This window comes from Dasypus novemcinctus, chromosome 18 (genome assembly GCF_030445035.2).
Source record: "Dasypus novemcinctus isolate mDasNov1 chromosome 18, mDasNov1.1.hap2, whole genome shotgun sequence".
Taxonomy (NCBI): domain Eukaryota; kingdom Metazoa; phylum Chordata; class Mammalia; order Cingulata; family Dasypodidae; genus Dasypus; species Dasypus novemcinctus.
Window position 1 is genome coordinate 52036676 of NC_080690.1, and position 23544 is coordinate 52060219.

General features: G+C 56.8%; 1 protein-coding gene across 1 annotated transcript in view; it reads left to right on the plus strand.

Moving 5' to 3' along the window:
• Positions 1–9091, plus strand: part of CHST8 (carbohydrate sulfotransferase 8) — a 119118-nt gene extending 110027 nt beyond the window's left edge. Inside the window, exons 3-4 of the mRNA XM_058280123.2 lie at positions 6939–6976; positions 7509–9091. Of these exons, the coding sequence (XP_058136106.1) occupies positions 6939–6976; positions 7509–8621 (1151 nt within the window). The 3' untranslated portion in view covers positions 8622–9091. The remainder of the gene's footprint in view (positions 1–6938; positions 6977–7508) is intronic.
• The last annotated feature ends 14453 nt before the right edge of the window (positions 9092–23544 follow it).

Here is a 23544-nt window from a genome sequence, read left to right on the forward strand (position 1 = left end):
TCCTCTGCATGGCAAGACGCTGTTACCTGCACCCAGGACACTGCCCGGCACACGCAGGTGCTCAGTCACCGTTGAGTGAATGGATGCGCAGTGTTGAATGGTGTGACCGTCCTGCCATGGCAACCACAGGTGAAGGGCCAGCCACCCAATAGTGTCCCTGCTAGCATACTGCAGGGGAGGAAGAGGGGGACACCAGGGGTGTCACAGTTCTGCCAGCCAGGATCACAGCGAGGCCTGTCTCATTGGCAGCAACATTCCCCAGCTCCTTCCAGGCCCCTGTGTGTCAGAAGAATACAGGGAGGAAAGGCAAGGAAAGGCCTGGCTGCTTTCAGCTGGGTGCCATGCACAGTCAGAGCCCGCACGGCCATGAGCACACACTCTCCGCCTGGTGCACATTCCATCACACGCAGCGGGAAGCATGCAGGCAGGGGCACAGTGGCTGGCACACGTGCTGGGGCCACCCATGCATGCACATGCAAACACACCCTGCATGCACAGATGCACCCCCATACCCACATGCACACAAACACACCCCACTCACGCATACACATACCCCACACCCAGTGAGATCCCTGCAGGCTTCGTGGCAGGAGCTGGGGCCCCTGCCTTGCATTGACTGGCAGCTGGGTGCGCACAGCCGGCCCGGAGGCCATTGGGCGCACCGAGCCGCTAACAGGCAGGCTGGTGACTGGCAGGCAGCTCGGATCCTCAGTGCCTGGCAGCTCCCGGGGAAGCCGCTGTCAGGACTGAGCTGACAGGGAACTACCTAGGCGAATCGTGGATCCCGATCACGGAGGCCAGGGAGGGGAATTGCCAAACCAAACAAGCAGCGGGCCAAGCCATCCCAGCGTCCCTGCCCTGGCTGCAGGACCAGACCCAGGAAAATACAAGTGCCACCAGGGTGGCCAGGAGGCAGAAGGGCTCCCATCGGGTGCCAGGCCTTGTTTTCCACGCCCTTCTCAGACTTCCAGAGTGGATCCCCTTCCCCACTTCACAGGTCAGGCTGAAGGACTTGCCAAAACATAAGAGAACTCTTGTTTAAAAAAATACATTTTTTAAAAAATATATTTGACTCCCCTTGAGGGTAAGAAAAACCTGTTCTGGTCTGAGCCAAAGGTCAAGGGGCACTGACTGGTCAGCACAGGGCTATGGCCGAGTTGGTGGGCTTAGCAATTCAGAGAAGTCCCCCACAGAGGCTGTAGCTGGGGGTGAGGCCCCTGCATGGCCACACTCAGCTTGACCACAGGGCCACCGTCGGGCCAAGGGACAGGCGGTCCTGTGCTGGGGCAGCCCCTGGGCCTGGACCCCCCTTTTCCCACCCTGGGCCCCCCGGGGACAGCTGAGACCAAGGCCGCCAGGAGGCTCTAGTACAGAGCTGAGTCGGGTGCAACGGCCTGTGCACTGAGGGAGGACTTCGGGCCCCTCGGCTGGGCTTCTCCCGCCCGAATTCTGGGCCTCAGCGTTGGGGCAGCCCTAGTCGCTGAGTGTGCTTCAACTGCAGTCGGGCCTCTCACCTGCCTACGCTTCCAGCCTGCCCGGAAGCTGCGAGCAGCTCACCAGGAGTCCATCGAGAGTAAATTCTGGCTGACAGGGTGGTCTGGCCCTTTCCCGGGGCCGGCAGAGACCTCCGGAGGGCAGAGGCTGAGCCAGAGGGAGCCGGCCCTGGCCTGAGTGTGCAGATGGCAGAGATGGAGGGGTCCTGGTTCCAGGGAGACCGGCCATGGAGCCAGAGGGAGGCAGCTGGCCGGTACTCCCCTCCCCCTTCACAGAAGCAGACCCCCAGAGCCCCCGGCCACCCCTGGGGCAGCCCCCCTCACATCCAGCCACCCCAGCTGGCAGCTGCCATCTGGACCCGTCCCAGGACACCAGGCTGAGCTGGAGAAGCCCCTGCAGGGGGCATGGTGGGCTCCAGCTGGGCTCCCAGGCCGGTTCTCAGACAGGCAGCCTTAGATCAGCCTTTCCACGTGCGTTTGTTAAACTACTGCTGGATACCAGGTTTCGTGCCAGACTCTGACACAGACAAACCAGGAACACCGATCCCTCACTTCTGCGCAGACAACGCAAACTCGGCAGGCAAAACGCTCCCTCACCTCCCCTGGGCTGCCCCTGCGCCCCTTCCGGAGACCTCATAAAGCCCCTCAAGTCGCATCACCCCCATCTGCCCCACCCCGTTCAGAAACTTTCCCGTCTCCTGTGCAGTGGGGCCCGGCCGTGTCCCTGTGGCTTTCGCCACGCCCACCTGCCGCAGGGTCTCCCGCAGGCATCCCTGCATCCCCGGCTTGGCACTGCTGCGGCAGTCTTGCCACACTGCCGACGTGTACCAGCGCTCTCTGGACTAGAACCCAGAGACGCCTGGGGGAGGTGCTGCAGCCCCCGACGGTGGGTCCCACCTCACTACGCGCAGGTGCAAGGGCTGCTGCTTTCTAGTTAGGATATGGGAGCGACGGAGCAGAGGCCCGGGGCCCCCCACGGTCGCTCCTGCTGGGTGGGACAAAAGCCTGCGCTGGAGCCTGTGCATGTCCATGAGGGTGGCCCCTGCGTGCGGTACCTCCCCTGACTCGGGTCAGCCTGAGCCCGGAGGAAGCAGCCGAAAGACCTGGAGTGGGCGGCGCAAATGGCCCAGCCTCCAGGGAGCCAGGACATTGAAAAGCTGCCAGAGAAACAAGATGCGAAGCAGGAAACTGGGACCTGGGGAATCCCAGACTCACCCGGAACGCCGCGTCGGGTGGGGGCTTGGACTCACGCCCAACCCCGATGCCCCCTGTCCACCCCGGTCCTCCCCCGCCATGGCCTTCTCTGTGGGCCTGACTCCATAAGGATGATCTGTCTTCCCCCAGGCCACAGTGTCTAGAGTGGCAAGACCCCGCCCCCCCCCAGCCCACTGGGTGGCCCAGGCTCCTGCCCATCAGCGAGGGGAGGTCACCCTCCTCAAGGACTCTCAGCCCAAGGCTGGAGGAGGTCGGAGCTCCAGGGGTGCTTCCCCCCTTTCTAAGCACCTGGGCCCGGGTTTGACCCACATTTGTGTGATCTGTCTGCACAGCCTGATAAAAAACTGGTCCCTGCCCGCACCAAGTAGGTCCTGGCTTTGAGGTCTGGGCTTCTTGAGTAACACCCAGCATGTCTTCCTCCTGTTACTACGGAGAGGAAGGGGCTTGGGACCCTCTCCCCAGCGGCCCACACGCTGGTGAAGCCCCTTCCCAGCTCTGCCCCGGCCCAGGCTGCCCGGTCTGTCATGCAGAAGCTGGCCTTGCACAGCCTCAACCTGCGTTTCCGTTTCCATGGACCCCTTTGCCAGTCAAGTGAAATGAGTACTACTGCAATTTATTTACTGCATACAATCCCAAGTAAAGGAAATGCTAGAGTTTAGTTAGAGCTCAGAGAAAATAAAGATAATAAGTTGATTTTTTTTTTGATTCATGCTCAAGGACCCCCTGAAATCTTTCCGGGAACCCCTGCGGCAGTGCTCCGAATGTGTTCGCCAAGTGCAACGAGTGTGCCACGGTGGTGGTGGGGGCTGTTGATGTGGGAGGAGTGGGGTGAGGGGGGCTTAGGGTTATATAGGAACTTCTTATATTTTTTTGAATGTAACATTTTAAATAAATAAATAAAGAGATAATGGGGTTAAAAAACAACAACAACAAAATCCTAGGAAGCTTTTCAGTCCCACACCTGGAGCTCAGCCGGTGCGGAGCTCACAACCTGGGACAAGTTTGGCAGTCCCAGCAACTCATGCCTCTGTCACGTATATGCTCGCTGATGTTTGAGGCTCACGCTCCACTTGCTGTGTTCCGGTGCTCTGCGAGTGTCATCTGGCCAGAAGGAGGGGGCACTTGTTGGTTTCTCAACGCACACGGTGACGGAGCTCCCTCACAGGCTTAATGTTAGGTGGAGAGGAGTGGAACACAGGCTCGGAAAGTGGGGCATGTACCTGGTGACCTTGGGATTCTCCTGTCGCCAGGGCAGGGGACGGGGTGCGTGCCTGCATTGGATGGAAGAGGGGGCTGGGGGAGCTAGTGCTGCCCAGCAAGCCCCTGTTTTTCCCTAGATGGTGTGCTTATTTGGGGGGCTCTAGAGGGGCTGCTGGTGGTTACAGGGAGGGCAAAACCTCTCTCCCCCAAGACCCTGCCCCCGACACTGGCACCAGTGACTCCTGAGGGCCACACCTTCCTCAGGGGGCAGCACAGGCAGCCTCCTCGGCTGCCCTTCCCTGGGCTCCCTACAAAGCTTTCCAGGGCGCTGCCGTGCCGCCTGGCATGGGACATGCAGATCCAATGTTGGGATGTGCTGGAGGTGGACACCGGCGCGGAAGAGCAGTGTCCTCCATGGAAGAAGTGGGGTCACTGGGTCCTCGGCAAAGGGGGAGAGCCCGGTACGCTTCCTTCGCTAAGGCTCTGTCTATACCAAAGTGGCGCTGTGGGGACAGGGGCGTTTCCTCTTGGCCTGAGCTGCCCTAAGTTTGAGGGTTTGGGAACACACAGCTTGGAGATGTCCCAACTCCTTATAAAACCTGCTGTTGGTTTTCTTTCCAAAGGGAGCAATGGCAGGCTCTGGGGATGTACGTGGGCAAGAGGGCAGCAGCCTCACTCAGCACCGGGGAGGAAGGAACTGTCTCTCCATCCCATGCCAAAGGCTCTGGCTTGGTTAGCCTTGGTGGGTCCCAGTCTTGGAAACTAGCTTAGACTCTGTCTAGAGGCCCAGGAGACAGCATCCTCCTATCCAGGCTGCACAGATAAAATGGGACAAGATCCTCAGGCTGTCAGGGGCCAGTGCTGACAGGAGGCCGTGGTCTCAGGGGCTGTGACTGGGACAAGCATATCCCTGTACGATGTCCCCAGCTGGCAGGGAGCCTTCTGTGATGGCCCGTCAGCTCCGCTCTTGGCCAAATCTGGCATGACTCGTGTACTCCAGAAAAGGAATGTAAATACGCACCATCGCACCTTGACAAGTTGACAGGGTTGACAAGCAGAGTAAATTCCCGTATCTGACACGCTGGGGAGGAGAGGTGATTTAGCAGAGCCAACTGCCGTCTCCAGAAGAAAATAATTAAGGAAGCCCAGCTGTGTAGAAGGAAACCGAGCAGTGAAGCGGGTCCCTTCTGGTGAAGGGACCTTCGGTAATTGGCTGCAGGAGAAAACCCCCACCTGTCAGGGAGAAACAGGCTCAGGAAATCCTGCTGGGAACGGCTGCGATGAAGGTGGTTGGGGTGGGGGGTGGGGTGGCTGGTGAGGAGGGACCTGTTGAGGGCCTGATTCCAAAAGGCTCCTCCCTCAAGGCCAGGCACCTGTGGCTCACAGCCCACACTCCAGAGGGGGTATGACTGGTTCCACATGGGGCTTCCCCCTCATCGTCCATGGAATTAATCTGGAAGGCCTATATCAAATGCTCACAGACATTTAAGGTCACATGCATGCACACACACACACACAAACTCATGTGTCCATAGACTCGGTCATGCCCGGGAAGGAGTGGACTCACTGGGCAAGGAGTGGGTGCATTGGGCAAAGAGTGGGTGCAGTGGGCAAGGAGTGGGTACATTGCACTATTCCCAGGCCAAAGGGATCAAAAAATGGTTCCGCCGTCATTTCCATTTCGCTTGGGATTTAAGAAAGATCATGGCAAGCCCAGAAAATTCAGGTCCTCCAGCCCGGGGGTGACCCCACAGCCCCCTCAGACTGACCAGTCCAAGGCCGGGCTCATGTCTGTGGTGGACCCTGAAAATTGACCTGACAGAGAAAGCATCAGTGCCCAGGGTGAGGCACAGAGGACCTGGGTGTCCCTTTGCCAGCTGGGCTGCTGCTCCCCATCACAGTCCTGCTGTATCATGAGGCAGCCACTGGGCCTCTGCTGTGTGCGCCGGCCACAGGGGAAGCACGGGGACCCCAGAAACCCCTCCCACATCCGAGTAGCAGCCAAGACCTGATCTGGCGTGGCTCGGCATGGTGCCCATTGCGCCAGCTGGAAGTCGTAGCTTTGCACTGTTGACGGAGTGGGTGGTTCTGATGCCGACTGTGACTTCTGGCACAGCCTCAGAGGAGAAATGCCCCCCTCACACAGGGTGCAGGGGAAGGAAGAGCCCTGATGCCTCGGTGGGCAGGCAGGGGCTGGGGCAGGAGGGCCAGGCTCCTCGACAGGTCCAAAAGGAGAGCCCCTTGTCCTCCAAGGACCTTTCCCCTCCCCCCAAAACAGACCAAACGGCATGAAGCAGAATCCTCTCCTCTAGCCAAAGGTTCCTTCACCAGAGCTTGTTATTCTGGGTGACTCTGGTTCTAGCCCAGGCGAGGGGCAGAGGGAACATTCTGGAGCATAACCAGTGATGCACCAATCTCTCTCCAACTCCCTGAGTCAACTAATAAGCGCTTTCTGGATAATCCCTCTAGGCCTGGCTCCTGCTCAGCCGTTTGGGGGCACCAGGGTGAGCAGGACGGTGTCCACTAACCCTCAGAGCCCCAAGGCCCAGTGAAAAGGCCAGACTTGCAAAGCCCAGGTTAGGCACCTTGTGGGAGTGGGGGCAAGGAGGCTAGGGTAATCCAAGGAAACGAGCATGTTCGAGGCCCAGGGCTGGTGCACGCAGAGGTGGAAGTGAGTCTGTGTGTTCCAAGTAAGAGAATCCACGTTGCCTAGAAGCAAGGCATGGCCAACATGTGCAGAGAGGACCAGCAGCTCTGCGAAGGGCCCTTTCCCCTGTGACTCACGGACAGTGTGACGGTCCCTGGCTACACACCTGGGCACAGCCCCTTTCCAGAACTTCCCTGTCTTTTTTCCACTCCCTGTTCTGTGCTGGAAGGGGAGTGGTTCCCCCCCAAAGAAATCCTCTCTTCACAGGGCCCACCCCAAGCTCCCTCCATCCTGGCTCCATAGATGAAAGCCGTGGAGAAGGTCTCTGGGAGCACATGGAACTTGCACTGCTAATCCTGTCCTCTCCTGCGTTTGCTTTTCAGGAATAAAGTTCAACATCAGGCCACAGCAGCCCCACAACGTAAGTCCTGAGAGTCCCATAAATCTCAGCACACAAAGCCCGGGGAAAGTCGGGGAGGGAGGTCAGGGAAGAAAATTCAGAGCTCAGGCTGGAATCCATTCTTGGAAAGAAAAATGTGTCTCGTCTTTCCCAGGAGCCTTGGGAACAAACCTCGGGGCTTAGGGTCCATGAATTTCCCTTTCCCGTTGGATGGCTGCTGTGGGCTGTGCTAATAGATGCAGTAAATCTGAGCCAGCCCCCCAGCGGGCCACCCTCGCCAGCCGCCCACCCGCTCCAGGCCTTGGTTCCTGGACGGCCTGCGCCATCTTGTGGCCGAGGCGGCATTTGCGCCTCACGCCCGAGCTGTTAACCGGCCAGTGATGGGAGGGCCTGGGGGAGGCCGGAGGCCGCCTGGGCCGCCCTCCCTCACCCAGGGAAGAACTCAGGCCACCGAGGGGGCAGGGACCCGGCTATGGGGAAGGCCTGGTCCATGTGACCCTATGGCCTAGTTGTCCTGGCCCCCGCCTCATAACCATTTCTCTTCTGGCCCCAGGACTTCCCAGCAGGCGGTTCCCGGGATGGTGACTTGAAGGCGCCCACAGAGAGGGTCTCCCGAGACTCCTCCAGCCCGGCCCCACAGCAGGACAGCGTGGAGCTGCTGGGGCCCGACCAGCTCGCACCCCGCTTACAGACCGGGCCGCGCCTGCGACTCCGGCAGCGCCGCCGCCGCCTGCTTATCAAGAAGATGCCGGCGGCGGCAGCAGCCTCAGGCAACAGCTCTGCCGGCGCCCCTGTCCCACCTGGACCCCGGGCCCGGGCCAGCCCCTGGGCCAGCCTGCAGCAGAGCCAGCAGGAGCGCAAGCGCGTGATGCGCGAGGCATGCGCCAAGTACCGCGCCAGCAGCAGCCGCCGGGCGGTCACGCCCCGCCACGTGTCCCGCATCTTCGTGGAGGACCGCCACCGCGTGCTGTACTGCGAGGTGCCCAAGGCTGGCTGCTCCAACTGGAAGCGGGTTCTCATGGTCCTCGCGGGACTGGCCTCGTCCACCGCCGCCATCCAGCACGACACGGTCCACTACGGCAGCGCCCTGCGGCGGCTGGACACCTTCGACCGCCAGGGCATCCTGCACCGCCTGGGCACCTACACCAAGATGCTCTTTGTCAGGGAGCCCTTCGAGCGGCTGGTCTCTGCCTTCCGGGACAAGTTTGAGCACCCCAACAGCTACTACCACCCGGTGTTTGGCAAGGCCATCCTGGCCCGCTACCGGGCCAACGCCTCGCGGGAGGCGCTGCGGACGGGCTCCGGCGTGCGCTTCCCCGAGTTCGTCCAGTACCTGCTGGACGTGCACCGGCCCGTGGGCATGGACATCCACTGGGACCACGTCAGCCGGCTCTGCAGCCCCTGTCTCGTCGACTACGACTTCGTGGGCAAGTTCGAGAGCATGGAGGACGACGCCAACTTCTTCCTGAGCCTCATCCGCGCGCCGCGGAACCTGACCTTCCCGCGCTTCAAGGACCGGCACTCGCAGGAGGCGCGCACCACGGCGAGGATCACGCGCCAGTACTTCGCGCAGCTGTCGGCGCTGCAGCGGCAGCGCGCCTACGACTTCTACTACATGGACTACCTGATGTTCAACTACTCCAAGCCCTTTGCAGACCTGTACTGAGGGGCGGGGACGGCCGGCCTCGGGGCGGGCCCTGCTCCCCCCACTCACCGGTCCCCAGGGGCGTCCCCTCGTGTCTCCGTGGCCCCCCAGTCCAGGAGCTGAGACGGATCCCACGCAACCGGAGTCTGAGGATGGGAGGGTATGGCTTCTGGGTGCCCAAGCCTCAGGTGGGGGGGCACAGAGGCCCCAGGCTTTGGGCGGGGACCTTGGCCCTTGTCTGATACCCAGTTCTTCCGTCCTTGGCTGAGGGAGATAAGCTGGACCCCCCGGGAGACCCAGCTGCCCACACGCAGCTCAGCCACGTGTGGTAATGACCAGGGAAGTCTGAGGCCCGGAGGACGAGGGTCCCGGAGATAAGGGATGAGGGATTTCCTGCAGTCCCTTAGCATTGCCTTGTACCAAACCATATGGTTTGCAGCTTTTCTACAACCCTTTGAATGAGGTTCCAAATAAAGCACATGGTTTCCAGAGCAGCTGTGTCTACCTCTTTGATGAGAAGGGGGCCGGGGGGGGGGGGGGGGGGGGGGGGAGTTGGTTCTGGAGCTCTTTCTCCCTTCCAGGACAGCCTGAGCCAGGTCCCTGGTCCCTGCTGGCCAGGCTGCAGGGAGCCCAGGGTGGGGTCCCCGTGTGAGGTGAGCGGAGGACCCAGCAGCTCCCACCTGGCAGCAGCACGACCTCAGACTCTGGCTGTCCTGGGACATAGATCTGTCCAAGTGCAGGTCCCTTCTTGTCCTTGCACTTCACAGGAACCTTCTGAAGACTGCCAGAGCAGTGATGAGCTCTCCGGGCCAGTTGTCAACTGGGGCTGCCATTGGGGTCTGAGTAGGTGTGGCCCTTGGGTAGGGGGTGCTGCTGGTCCTAGCTGATGCTGTCCCTGGTTTGTGGGACCTCTGGACTCACCAGGGCTTTGGCCCCCAGCTGACATCCACAGACCCCCAACCCCGACCCTGACCCTGACCTTAATCACTGGCTCTATCACCATACAAAACCACCTCAGAACTGCCAGGGTTGCCCACCCCCAGGTGGGCCAGCTCTGAGGAAGAAGAAGCTGTAGAGAAAACTTTTCCTTCAAAGGCACACATTTTCATATCCAGAAATGACCCTGAAACTGTCAGAAGCCAGAGTCGTTCTTGAATGATCTCACAGGAAGTGCATGAGGAACTGTGTGTGGCTCTTGGTGCAATAGGAAGGGCTGCCTGACTGTTTCTGTCTGTCTGTCTGTCTGCTTTTGGGTCTCCCTCTCTTTCTGTTGGCCTATGCCTGGGGCTTGCTGAATCTGTGGGTCTCTGCCAGGAGATCATTTTCATTCTGTTCCTAAGTGCTTGCGGATGTGCTTCTGGTCCTCCAAGTGGAGACACTGATGAATCCTGAGAGAGCTGTGCTGCTAGATCCCAAGGTGGAGACACTGCTGGATCCCTCAGTAGAAGTGCTGCTAGATCCTGAGTTAGATGCACTGCTAGATCCCAAGGTGGAGGCACTGCTGGATCCCGAGCTGTAGATGCTGCTGGACCACAAGCTGGAGGCATTGCTGGGTCCCAAGGTAGATGAGCTGCTGGGTCTCAGCCAGCTCACACTCTTGTAAGCTGCTCCAGCTTCCTTCCTTCCTCCACCACAGGTTCTGGAACCTTGTAAAGGGGGAGCAAGATGCTGAAGATGCCTCCTGCTTGTTTGGGCCACATGTGTCCAGGAACCCTGAGCAAGTGTGAGGCTACGGCCAGCTTCCAGCTGGGTGGTGGCCTGGACCATCTGACAGAGGGCTCAGAGGGGAAGGGAGGAGGCTGCGGTCAGGCCTAGGGGGCTCGTGGGTGTGGAGGGCAGGATGGAGGTGCCTAGGGGCTCAGAGGCCAGAAATGGCTCCCAGGACCCCAGGGAGGGGCCTGACAAATGGTGACCCAGAAAGAGCTGCCCCTGTGCTCTGGCACTCACAAAGTGAGATTGAATTCATGCTGCAGAAAAAGTGTCTCTGGCTGGGGATTTTTGGGGAAGCCTAAGGCAGGGCATCATCGTGTCATCTGCTGAGCCAGGGGCCACCTGGAAGCCCAGCTAGGGCAGCTGCAGGGCCCCTTCACCTGCTGCTGCTGCTGCCCACAAGCCATCGGGACTGCCTGCAGTGTGCGGTCTCCCTCCACTGTGTGTGCGTGTGTGTGTGTGAGCGTATGTGAGTGTGAGGCTGCATGTGTGTGAGAATACATGTGTGAGAGCATGTGTGGGAGTCTGAGCATGAGTGTGTGTGTCAGCATGTGTGAGTGTGAGGCTGTGTGTACGTGAGAATACGTGTGTGAGTGCATGTGAATTGTGTGAGAGCATATGTGGGCGTTTGAGCATGAATATGTCTGTGAGCATGTGTGAGTGTGAGAATGCATGTGTTTAAGAGTGTGCGTGAGGGATGCGGAAGTGGCTCAAGCAATTGAGCTCCTGCCTACCACATGGGAGGTCCCAGGTTTGGTTTCTGGTGCCGCCTAAAGAAGATGAGCAAGACCGCAAACTCATGCGATGGGCTGGTGTGGTGAGCTGACACAACAAGGAGACACAAAGAGGAAACACAATGAGAGACACAGCGAAGCAGCGATTGAGCGCCTCTCTCCCACATGGAAGGTCCCAGGTTTGGTTCTGGTACCTCCACAGAGCACACAGCGAATGGACACAGAGCAGACAGTGAGCGCAAACAATGATGGGGGGGGATAAATTAATTAAATTAAAATTTTAAAATGAAGAGTATGTGTGAGGGTGAACATGAGTGTGTGAGTGTGTGTAAATGCATGTGAGTGTGGGCATGTGTGGGAGTTGTGTGAGAGTGTGTGTGTGTGAAAGTATTGCGAGCGTAGGAAAGACATCTTGTGTCACCTCCTCAGGCCCAGCTGCGCTGGGTTGGAAGAGCCCGAGGTGCACACACACAGCACACCCATCAGAGGGGTGCTTCCCTTCTGGGGGGCAGTAACGGGAGGTCCAGGGAACATCCACCATCTTCACTTGATGGCCCCTAACGTGACCTCAGCTGAAGGTCATCCCCAGCCCCAACCCTGACCCCCGGAGGCCGTGCTGGCCCCCGCCCTGGCCCCACCCCAGCCCTATGCTGCCTGGGGCTGGACTGGGCCCCCCTCATGCGGCAGGACACCTCTTCCAGCTGCCCCTTTACAGCTGAGGAGACTCAGGCTGAGGAGACTCAGGCACAGAGGGGCTTGCCCAGAGCCGCACGGCGACAAGAGGGGCAGCTGGGACCCCACCCCAGATGGCCTGGCTGGGACCCTCGCCCCTGCGCTCGCCCCTAAGACCCGTCTGCGTATGCGCAGCCCCAGGCAGACCACAGACCAGAGACCGCCCTCGGCCGCTAGGGGGCGCCCAGGCCTCGCTCCTTTGCCGCGGCCCGCCATCTCCGACTGGGCCACGCGGTGGCGGCATCAGCGCGACCGAGCGCAGCTCCGGGCGGCGAGGCGCATCCCCTTGGACCCGCTGGAGGCCCTCCCCCCAGGCCTGTGGGCTGGCTGGTCCTCTGTCCCACCCCACCCCCCAGACCCTGTGGGATCACGGGACGTCCCCTCCAGCTCCCATGCCAGGGCAGACCCCACCAGCTCCAGGCACCCACCTGTCATCCCCCAACACCAGAACACAAGGCGTCATCCCCCACCCCTCCCGGTGCCCCTCCCCTCAGGCCTATTGGGGCCGGATCTCAGGCATCCCTTGCACCCACAGGACAGGCATGCATCCGGACCCTCCTGTGCCCTTGTGCATGCCCCTCCACCCCCCCCCCCCACAGCCCCGCACCCCCCTTCCCTGCAGGAGAGAATCCCCGAGCTCGGTCCTCCTCTCCCCATCAGTAAGGTGAGGCCTCCTGGGACCTCATCCACAGACAGCAGGGACACACAGACCCCGACCCGGGCACACACAGGTCACAGGTGGGCACAGACACCCCCACACAGGCACACACACCTATCTCACAAGTACACACACACAAACTGATGCAGACACACATATTCACACGGACGTGACACAGACGCATAGATGCATCCTTCACCTGTCCTCACAAGCACACGCACAGCTGCCTCCACAGCTGCACAGCTACACGCGCATGCGAACACACATGTCCTCATAAACGCACACCCAGAAACGCACAGACACACACCCACACACCGACACACAGTCACGTGCAGAAACAGGTGCCGCTAAAATGACCTTGCCTCTTACTACAATGAAATCAGTGGGAAGGGCCAGGCAGGAGGCCCCTCAATGACTCAGACGTCCCCACTTCCTGCCCGGAGCCTGTTTTCCAGCTCCCGTCCTGCCCCAGTTCTCCCTCTCTGAATCTCAGCCTCTTGGTTGCTTTCTCGAATGCCCGTCTGTATTTGTCCCTCCTTTTCCTGGGTCCCCAACTCTCCTATCAGCAGATAACAAGCTGTAAAGGCCCCATTGGAAAACCGGAAAAGCCCTTAGCCCACGTCCTGCTCCCGCTGCTGCCCCATCTCTCCCCGCCCCTCCTGGCCAGCTCGTCCTGTTGCCTCGGCTCCTGCATGTCCCCTTCACCCTGGGACCCACAAGCGCCCGGCTTCCAGTCCTGCCAGCCACAGGGAAGACTGCGCAGCATCCTCAACTTACCCGTTTCTCTGCCTTCATCGCCCGTGGCCTCTCCCAGTGGTGGAGCCACTGCCCGGCCGCGTCCTGGGCTCGCTGCCAGGCTCGGCTTCCACGACGCCGGCTTTGCCCTGGCTTTGCCCCGCTTCTCCTGCCTCTCCTCTGTCTCCTTTACTCACTCCTCCTTTGCTATCCAGGCCTTCAAGTTCAGGCGGCGGCCTCTGCCCAGCCTTCAACCCTCTCCTGGGCCTGCACTGGCTCCCTGGGTGGGCTCAGCCAGTCTCGGGGCCCTGGCTCACCCCTAAAGTGCACCTCCAGCCCTGACCGCTAGACCCCTGTGGCGTGTTTAAGAGGCTCCCCAAACTCACCTGACCCAACTGAGCCTCACCCTTCTCCCACCCTAAGTCCCCCCCCCAGTCTCCTCTTCTCAGCCCCTGATCCCAGGATCAACCCTGGGCTACTCTCTCTCACGGCCAATCACATCACGAGCAAGTCCCCTAGTGCTGCCTCCCGCGTGTGTCCTGCCTCTGTCTGCTTTCCTTCCTCTCCCAAGCCTTGACCTTAGCTGCCATCATCCCCCGTAGGCTCTGAATGAGTAACAAATAATCTACTGATATGGTTCTTACTGCTTCACCAGGTCCTGCCTGAGCATTTCTTAAGTATTAGCTCTTTTAATCCTTGATGCAACCCTGTGGGCTAGATACAACCATTATCCTCCCCATTTTTTTTTTCAACCGAGGAGGGCAACTGAGGCACAGAGAGGCTAAGTAATCTGCCCAAGGTACACAGCTTTCAGGTGGATGTTCCAGCTTTCAAACCCTGACACTTTGGCCCCTGAGTCCATGATTTTAACTACCAGTAGGTTATGATCTTCCTGGTTTGCCCACGGGGTTAGGAGATTCCAGGATAACAGATAGGGTCACTGGAGCAAGGGGACCAACAGACTTCTCAGGGACATGGAAGGAGGTGTCAGGACATAGCTGAAGGTGCCAGAACATGAGCCAGCAGCACAGCTCCCCCAGGCCTGTGTGTGATGGGAGGACAGATGGGGACAGAGAAACGGTGGCCCAAGGGATCTGGCTGGGTAAGGACAGGAAGGGCTGCTGCGCAGAGAGAAGGTGGAGGAGTCTGTGGAGGAAGTGAGATGGAAGCTGCCGCCCTGGGGATGCAGTTTCAACTGCAGACTGTGGCCAGCAGAGGGGGGTGGCCAGAGAGGGCCGGAGAAAAGGTCCCTGGATGGAGACGCCCATGGTCCCAGGGTTTGGAGACACTTCGTGTGTCCCGTAGACCACCCCTCTCCAGACCCCAGCCCCACAAGGGTCATGCCTGTGACTCCTGCTGGCCCGTGCGGCGTCTGCCTGCCCATCTGGCTCAGCCTGTCTGCCGGGGCGGGTGGTGCCTGCCAAGGCTGCAGTCAGGCCCCTCCTTGGAGTGCGGAGCCGGTGAGCAGGGGGCGTGGAGGGTGGAGCCAGCCCCGCTGGAGACGCAGCCCACCCCTGCCTCTGGCCAAGCCCAGGGCTGCTGGGAGAACACCCGCCAGATGTGTGAAGGGCAGTCCCGTGGACCCAGGGAAAATGCCTTAGGTCATGTTGGGTGGGGCAGGGTGGGCGGAGCCTGGCAAGGAAGGAAACTACCTTCTGGCTGGTGAAATGCAGGGTCGCACTGGATTTTCCTTTTCCTTTTATTTATTCCTCCTTCTTAAACCCTGTTTCTCTCCCCGAGGCATCTAATCTATTATTTAACATTGTACTGTGCGATTGAAACTCCCAGGCAAATTGAAAATTATTTGTGTGGGAGGTTTCTGGCATGAAGCTGAGGCAACCACCTCTGGGCCAGCCTGGGAACCTGGGCAGTAGCACAGCAGCAGCCACCGCTCGTGGATGGGGCTGGGCGCAGAGGTGGGGGGTGGTCGGCCGGCCCAGCCGGCTGGGGGGCCCACCTCCGCTCAGGTCGTGCACGCCCACAGCCCGCAGCCAGGAATCATTAATCTCCGTGTGGCATTTCACTTGGGGGGCGCTGTCAACGCCTCCCACTGGCCAAAGTCCTCATGAGCCCGAGCAGGTGCAATCAGTCACCCTGGCCCCGCGCCCACCCTGGGGGTAAGGCCTCGGTCACAGGAGAATTAATGACACAGGGACAAGGGCTTGCCATCATTTTTCAGGGGCTGGGCTCTTCGGGCAGTTGCAGCCAGCGTTGCCGGCCTGACAGGTGTGTGACCAGTGAGCTGAGCTGCTGGAAGGTGAGCAAGGGGCAGGACTCAGGGTGGGACTGGGGGCTCCTGGCCGGGGGACGCAGTGGCTGGGCTTTCTGGACCCTATTTGGGTAACCAAGGACTGAGCTAGCGCGTGACCTCAGAGGGCCTCATAAGCCTGGATGTGTGTGTGCATGGAGTGTGATCCCTCACATGGACACCTACAACACATGGCGGTGCGGGAGGCTGGGGAGCCCAGATACCCAGTCAGGTACCACCTGGTAGGCCAGGAAAAGGGCATCGGCTTTTGTGCTGAAAACAGTGGGGCCCTATGGGAAGGCCCTTGAGCAGGGAGTGCTGTGATCAAGTTTGCATATCCGAAAAGATCAAGAATCTTTTCTCCATTCGACATCGCCCAGCACTGTGCTGACCCTGCAGGCACGTGGCTACAAGGCACGTGGACTCCCAGCCTGGGCTTCTCCCGGTGGCCCTCGGCCACCCGGCGGTCACTAGAGCTTCCCCCACCCTCACAAGAACACCAGGAGGCATAGGGGTCTCCCAAGACTTGCCCGGACCAGCCTGTTGCCAGCCTCTGCTGCAAACCCTGGCAGCTGCCCAGGCTCCCCCACATCCTCCCCCAGGTCCCCTTGTGCAGTGACTCCGACCCCCACCCCCACCACCTGCTGTGTCCACCAGCATCTCGAGCCCGGCACGTAGTGTCTGGCACCAGACCTGAGCCGCTGGACGCTCTTGCCCATTGCACACCCCGCAGCTTGTGGGAAACCCCTCCCCTATTCTCACCCAGGAAGCCCCCTGCACAAAGCCCCAGCCAGTCCCATGGCCTGAGCCAACATATGCATTCAGGCAAACATGTTTAGATTTAGCATAAATATAACTTTGACCCCACACAAACACTATATCACCTTTTCAGGCAATATATGCAGAAGTTTATCACAGATCTCCCACACGTAATCTCACCAAGTTCCCTAAAGGAGGGGATGTAAAAGCCCAGCAGCCTATTTAGACAACAATGACAAGAATTTGAACTTGTAACAGCTGAGCCCTTCTTGTAGCAAGTGTAAGAAACCTGTTGGCACCAATTTCAGGTAGCGGAGGACTTTGCTGAGAGGTAGGAAGGGGTGTCCCGTGGAAGCTGAGGACAGGGACATACACAGCTGGACCACGGGAAGCCAGGCCCTGGGATCATGAGTGCCCAAGGCCCTCTCTGGGCTGCATCATGGTTCTTTGTGCTGTGGAGACCCAGTTCCTCTGCTCTTTCTATGCCCATGGCAGAAACGCAGCCAGGGTCATGCCAGATAGGGAGCTCGGAGAAGAGCGGCCCCTTCTCCATTCCCTGTCCTAGTCCCCAAGAGACTGTGATGGGCCCAGTAGTTCCAGCTCTAGAAATCCGTCCTACGGTAACTCCAGCAAAAGGACAAAAGTACGTATGAACCAAGGTTCATTGCAGCATGATGTGAACTATCAAAGGACCGGAAAGAGCCCAAATACCCAGCAATAGGGAGAACAAAGTATGACCTATTTATGCTACTAGGTATGATGTTGTCATTTCAAAAGAAAGCAGTGGATTCTGTCATTCATAGGATCAACAAGTATTTTCTGAGTGCCTACTATGTGCTTAGTGAAGGGGACGTGAAGTGAGCAAAAACAAACCCCCACCCCTGCCTTGCAGACCTTGGTCTACTGAGGGAGTCTGACTTCAGTGAACAGTTGCACTCACATGTGGAGCCTCACGACCGTCATGAGGGGCTCTGATGGCGAGGGCCTTGTTGGAGAAATCAGGGAAGGCTTCTCAGAGGAAGTGGCAATGGGGCCAAGCTCAGAGGGATAAATGGGAGAGGACGGAAAGAGCATGTGCAAATGTCCTGGGGTGAAAGGCTGCGTGGCCAGGCAAGGGACCGGTGAAGGTTAGCAGGGCTGGAGCAGAGGGGCCCGGGTGGACGTCATGATGCACCAACCAGATCCCCTCAGGAATGGAGAATGTCTACCTGCTGGAGAGTTCTGGGGATGGTCCTCTGCTGCCCACCCTCTTAGGGGCTGGTGTGGGCTAAAGACAGCTGCTCTCCCACACCCAATGCCATGGGCCCAGAAAGGCTCTGCATCCCCACCCCAGCTGGGGACAACTCTGAAGGACCATCCCAGCTCCACCTGCACACACAGTCACCAAAGCCTTTGTTGGGATCGTGTCTGTGGCAGACAGAAGAGTGGTGCCCCAGTGACAGAGCCTTCCTAATCCCCGGCCCCTGTGCAGATGTTATCTAATGACCAAGGGACTTTGCAGATATGACCAGGCTAAAAATCTGGAGCTGGGGAGATGCTCCTCGATGATCTGAGTAGGCCTAATGTGATCACAGGGTCCCCTAAGAGTCAGAACAGGAGATGAGAGCAGGAAGCAGAGGCTGGAGTGCTGCCAGGAAGAGACCACCAACCAAGGCAAGCACTCAGTCTCCAGGAGCTGGAAAGGCCAGGAGACGCATTCTGCCCTAGAGCCTCCAGCAGGAGCGCAGCCCTGCACCCCATTTTCGCTTCTGAACTCCTCAAGTGGAAGATGGTCATTGGCGTTATTTTAAGCCACTAAGCTTGTGCTGATTTGTAACACTCGTACAGCATCGCAGCCTGACTTCTTCCTCTGCCCAGTCCTGCTCCTGCACCATCCCCCCCTCCGCCCCGTTCCTCAAATGGGGAGCCCCTGCGCCCTCGCTAAAAAACCTCTTGCACGCTAATATCTGTCTTGAGTTCTGCTTCCCAGGAAACCCAACCTGCCACAGTGAGTGAAAGAGCGGTCTGGGAAAGCAGAGGCTGGGGTGGGATTTTGGAGCAGACAATAGTGGTGACAGTGCAAGGTGACAGTGCAATTGCGGAAACTTTCGCCATTAGGGAGTTGGGTAGTTTACCGGTGGAGGGTCGTGCAGTGGTGTGGGCATTGCACCAAGCAACTGAGCCACACTGGGAAAAGTCATTATAAGGACAGGGGAATTCCATGACTGTTGCTAAATTAACACTTTGAAAAAAGATATCAGAAGACCAAGAGCAAGTAAAAGCTACGTGTGAACGCTGGAGGGCCTCCTTGTAGCATGTAAGGTGGCCCCTCATCTTCTTTAGTGAAAGGGCAGAGAAAGCCAAGGCCCAGGCCTGGGGTTTAACTGATAATCTGAGCAGACAAGTTCCAAAGAAGATTCAGCTCTCAAGCTAGGCAGGTCTGCTCTGCCAAGGTCATGCTCTGGTTGGGAAAGGGAACCCTGACATTTGGGATGGGATATCTGAGTTGATGCACCCCCCAAATCTTGACTCCCTAAACTGACTTAACCCTTTGAGTCTGCAGGCATGGCCCATGCTCCCATATTAAGGACTAATGCTGCCCTGTAAGACACTATGCACCCCCTTTAGGATCTGCCTCCACCTCCCCAACTAGCCACTAGGCCAATGATTAGAGGTGAAATCACAGCAAAACCTCTGGGGAAGAGCTGGGTTTGATAAGAGAAGAAAGAAACTACACTCCGAAGGAGGTGCAGGATGACCAACCCTTCCTAGAGCCAGGAACTGGGAGCGTGCATGTGGGACAGGATTCAAGTGCTTGGTCAAAGGCAGGTGGAATGTGAGAGGGAAGGGGTTGGAGGGTTTATGAATATGGGAAGGCTTTCCTGAGATAGAGGATTGAATACCTGGCAAGGACCACAGGAGATGGTTCAAAAACACTGCTGGGAGAGTGTAAACTACAGTGTAAACTACAATCCATGCAGTATAGCAGTGCTCCAAAATGTATTCACCAAATGCAATAAATGTGCCACAATGATGAAAGAGGTTGTTTTTGTGGGAGGAGTGGGGGGCTAGGGGGTGGGGTATGTGGGAACCTCATATTTTTAATGTTACATTTTTCACGATTTCCGTATCTTAAAAAAAAAATACAATAAAAAAACAAAAACTGAAAAACTAAACAAAACAAAACAAACCACTGCTGGACAAATCCCCAAGGTGGGACAGTATGTGTGTGTGTGTGTTTATTGACATGGGCACTCAGAGGCCCGAGGTGGAGCTCCAGTCCCACTACAGGTGTGGCCAGATCCAGGACATAGAGCAGCAGGGCTGGGGGGTGGGGGTCCATCCAGGCTCTGGAAGCCAGCCAGGGCACTGGCTGACAATGCACTGTGGTGTGAGGCTCTGGACCCCCGCCCCCAATATCCCACTCATGGTGTCTTCCTCATGCAAGCGCAGAGCAGAGGACTGTGGGGGAGAGTTAGGAAGCCAAGGGGGTGGAGTAGCACCTCCTCGCTGCAGAAGCCCAGGGACCTCTAGGGACCCTCCCTCACTGGGGTGCCAGCCTTGAGGGGGGACCCACAGGGCTTCAAGACCACCCAGTGGGCAGGGCAGAGGGAACCTGCTCCAAGTTCTTTGTTGGCTGTGCTTTTTAATCCAATGCTTTCAGTGTGTATTCACTCCCCCACAGAAATAGAGCCTTATTCTTTAGGGGTGACAGTCATTTGCCTTATTAATAAAATATCTGGGGGCAGGGCAACTCTGCTAGAAGCATGAAAAAGGTAATGGCCCATACTGAATGAGATGAAAGTGCCAGCAATACTGTGTTAGATGGTGGAAAAGCATATGGGCATGCTGGAGTGGATTATTATGCAAGGCCAGGAAAAGTCAGCTGAGGGCTATGGGAGGACAGTAGAAGGACCTGGAGGAGACACCGCTTACCAAAGCAATGGGCATGTGCTGGTGGGAGGAGCACCTGCATCATTCAGAAGTTCAGTGAAGCCCCCTTCTGCAGGCCTTGCCGATGATAGGAGAGGTGGTCATGGAACTTGGATCACTGATAGCAATGAAGACAAGAGAACCCCCAAACAGTGCCTGCCTAACCATGCATTTAACCACCAGAAGGCAGGTGGATACAATTACCACAGTGAGTGGCAAGGTCCAAGTTTTAGTTTCTTTGGCTGCTTAAAGCAGATACTGGGAACTGGGTTGACTTATGCAAGGGGAATTTATTAGTTTACAGTGTGAGATTAAGAAAAAGTCTAAATCAAGGCATCATCGAGGTGATGCTTTCTTCCTGAAGACTGGCTGTTGGTGATCCTTGGCTCCTCTGCCACATGGCAAGGCAGCTTCTCTGCTGTCTCTCCCTTCTCTTCTTGGTTTCATTTCTTTCAGCTTCTGGCTTCCATGGAATTTTCTCTCTCTCTGTTTTCATTCCCTTTATAAAGGACTCTAGTAAGAGGATTAAGTAAGAGGACCCTCATTCAGGATGGGTCACATCTTAACTGAAGTAGCCTCGTGTAAAGGTCTTACTTACAGGGCAGAAGGTGTAGCTCAATGACTGAGCACCTGCTTCCCAAGTATGAGGTCCCGGGTTCATTCTCCAGTACCTCCTGGGGGAAAAAAAAAAAAAAGGTCCTATTTAAAGTGAGTCCACACCCTTTCTGGCTTTCTGGGGTACATACAGCTTCAGACCATCACACTCAGCATGGCAGCCAAGGTGACCCGACCTACAGAGAGTTGTGGAGATGGTTAATAGAACATAGTGTTCCTGGTAGCAAAACAGATGGGCGGCCAACAAAGGTACTGCTCAAATATATATACCTGGGGATACTCTGAGTGGTAAGCAGAATACTAGCCCCAAAGATGCCCAGGTCCTAGTTCCCAAAACTGATGTGAGCATGCTACTTTACACGGCAAAAAAAACTTTGCAGGTGTGATTAAGTTAAGGGTTTTGAGATGGGGAGAACATCCTGGATTATCAGGTGGGCCCAATGTAAGGGTCTTTATAAGAGAAAGAGATGCAGGAGAGGGTCAGAAGGATGGTGCATGAGAAAGACTTGAGGGGCCATTGCTGGCTTTGAAGATGGAAAGGAGCCATGAACCAAGGAATGTGGGTGGAAAAGGAAACACATTCTCCTCTGGAGTCCCCGGGATGAATGCAGCCCTGCCCACACCTTGGCTTTAGACCAGTGAGTCCCATTTTGGATTTGTAATCTTCAAAACTGCAAGGTAGTAAATTTATGTTGTTTTAGAGGAATGGCATAAGACATAGACAGTTACTCTCTCATTCTGGCTTCTATATGACAAGTACATATGGATAAAAATGTATGTGTGGAGACAATCACCCAGACAAGGCTAAGTTAGTAGTAATAAAGGAGGTGTTGAGATCATGGCTCTTAGACTATCAAAATGGTAGAAGCAAAGTAAAGAAAGAAAAGCTTTATAGAGCTTAACACTGGGAAATTGCAAGAAGACTCCTTGGGTTGAAATCTCAGCTGGGACACCATATACTTGCTGTGCAAACCTTCATCTATGTCTTACAACTGTAAAATGAGACTAGTAAGAATATTAACCTCATATTACATCCCCAAAATTAAATAGCGCTCCAAAGTGTTTTGAGTGTGTTAAATAGTAACTGGTGGATGATAAATACTTTACGTGCTTTTACTGTATATATATATATATATATATATATATATATACACACACACTTGCATGTTATTTTAAGCTGCCAGGTTGGTGGCAATTTGTCACAGCAGTAAGGGAAACTGATAAATGGAAACTGATAACCATATCACAGGGGATGTGGGCCTGGGGACCAAGGAATAGGAGCAAGAGCACCCCGCTTTCCATCATCCCGAGCCACCCCTTTGGGGAGTTTGTCCTTCCCAGCCCACAGCACCTGGCTCTGAGGGTTTAGAGGTCCTGGCTCCCCAAGGAGAAGGCTTCTGCCACCAAGCATGACAAGCAACGCATTGAACTTTTGGCTGTGGCTACTGTCCGGGCACGTCAGGTCCTCAAGCCAAGGAACCAGCCAACGAGGAGAGTCACCATCTCGGCAGGGGCAGTGGACCCTGATTGCCAGGAGGAGGTGGCATGTTCTTCACGCAGTGGGGGCAGGGAGAGAAACGGTGGGTGCCTGGCTCATCTCCTGGGGCTCTCCTCGGTAGTGCCTTGCCTAATTTCACCAGTAAATGGACACGTGCAGCAACTCTGGCCTGAAAAGGTCAGGTTGACCAAGGCCCTGGATCCCTCAGGTTGGAGGATCTGGTAACCCCATTGGGTAAGCCCGAAACAGGCTAGGCATTAGCTGAGGCGGAGGGGGAGTCTAGGACAGATAGCAAAGGAGGGAGAAGATAAGTGTCAGTTACAGCCTTAAGATCAGCTGCGGCAGAGAAGGCTGCAGCTCACCCCACTAAGCTTCCTCTTCTACTCCTCTAAGCTGCTCCAGGAAGAAATGAGGCACATCCTCATCAGTTTCCTAAATGTACATGCAAAAGGGGATCCTCATCGCCCAGGATGTGGACTGTGTAAGACACTGAGCCACCAACCAGATCCCCCTTTAGTAATGAAGGACTTACTTCCCCCAGTGTCTGGGAGATGCCTGCAGAAATCCTTATCTACCAGCTCCCTTCCAGGATGGCCTCAGGGGTAAAGAGCTGCCTGTCCCATAGCCCCTGCCCAGGGTAGTCCAAGTCCAGTATGGGATGAGGGTGCTAAATCTCTCCACCTCCACATTGATCATTGTATGTCTCCATGAATGTGGGCTGCTCTAGAAAGGAGGTACAACCTTGAGTGAGTGCAAAGAGAGCCTGGAGAAGGAAGATGGGGGCAGCCCACACACAGCCTCTAGGGCAGTGCTATCTTTATCTGACGAGCAAGGGGACTAGTGGAAATGCCAAATGGAACAATCACTTTGGAGAATAGTCTGGCAACTCTTCAAGAAGCTAAACATGGGATTAGCATTCAATCCAGCAATTCTACTCTTGGGTCTCTGACCCAAGAGAAAAGAAATCCTATGTCCACAAAACACCTTGTACACAAATGTTCATAGTAGCATTATTCATAACAGCCCCAGGGAAGCGGACATGGCTCAACTGTTAGAGTGTCTGTCTACCATATGGAGGGTCCAGAGTTCGATCCCCAGGGCCTCCTGACTTGTGTGGTAAGCCGGCCTACGTGCAGTGCTGCCTGCGCAAGGAGTGCTAGGCCATGTAGGGGTGCCCCCGCATAGGGGTGCCCCACACACAAGGAGTGTGCCCTGTAAGACAGAAGAACACACAGTGAATGGACACAGAGCGCAGACAAAGGGAGGGGGGAGGGAAGAGAAATAAATAAAAGAAAAGAAAAGAAATTTAGCATTGTTATTAAAACAAAACAAACAAACAAAAA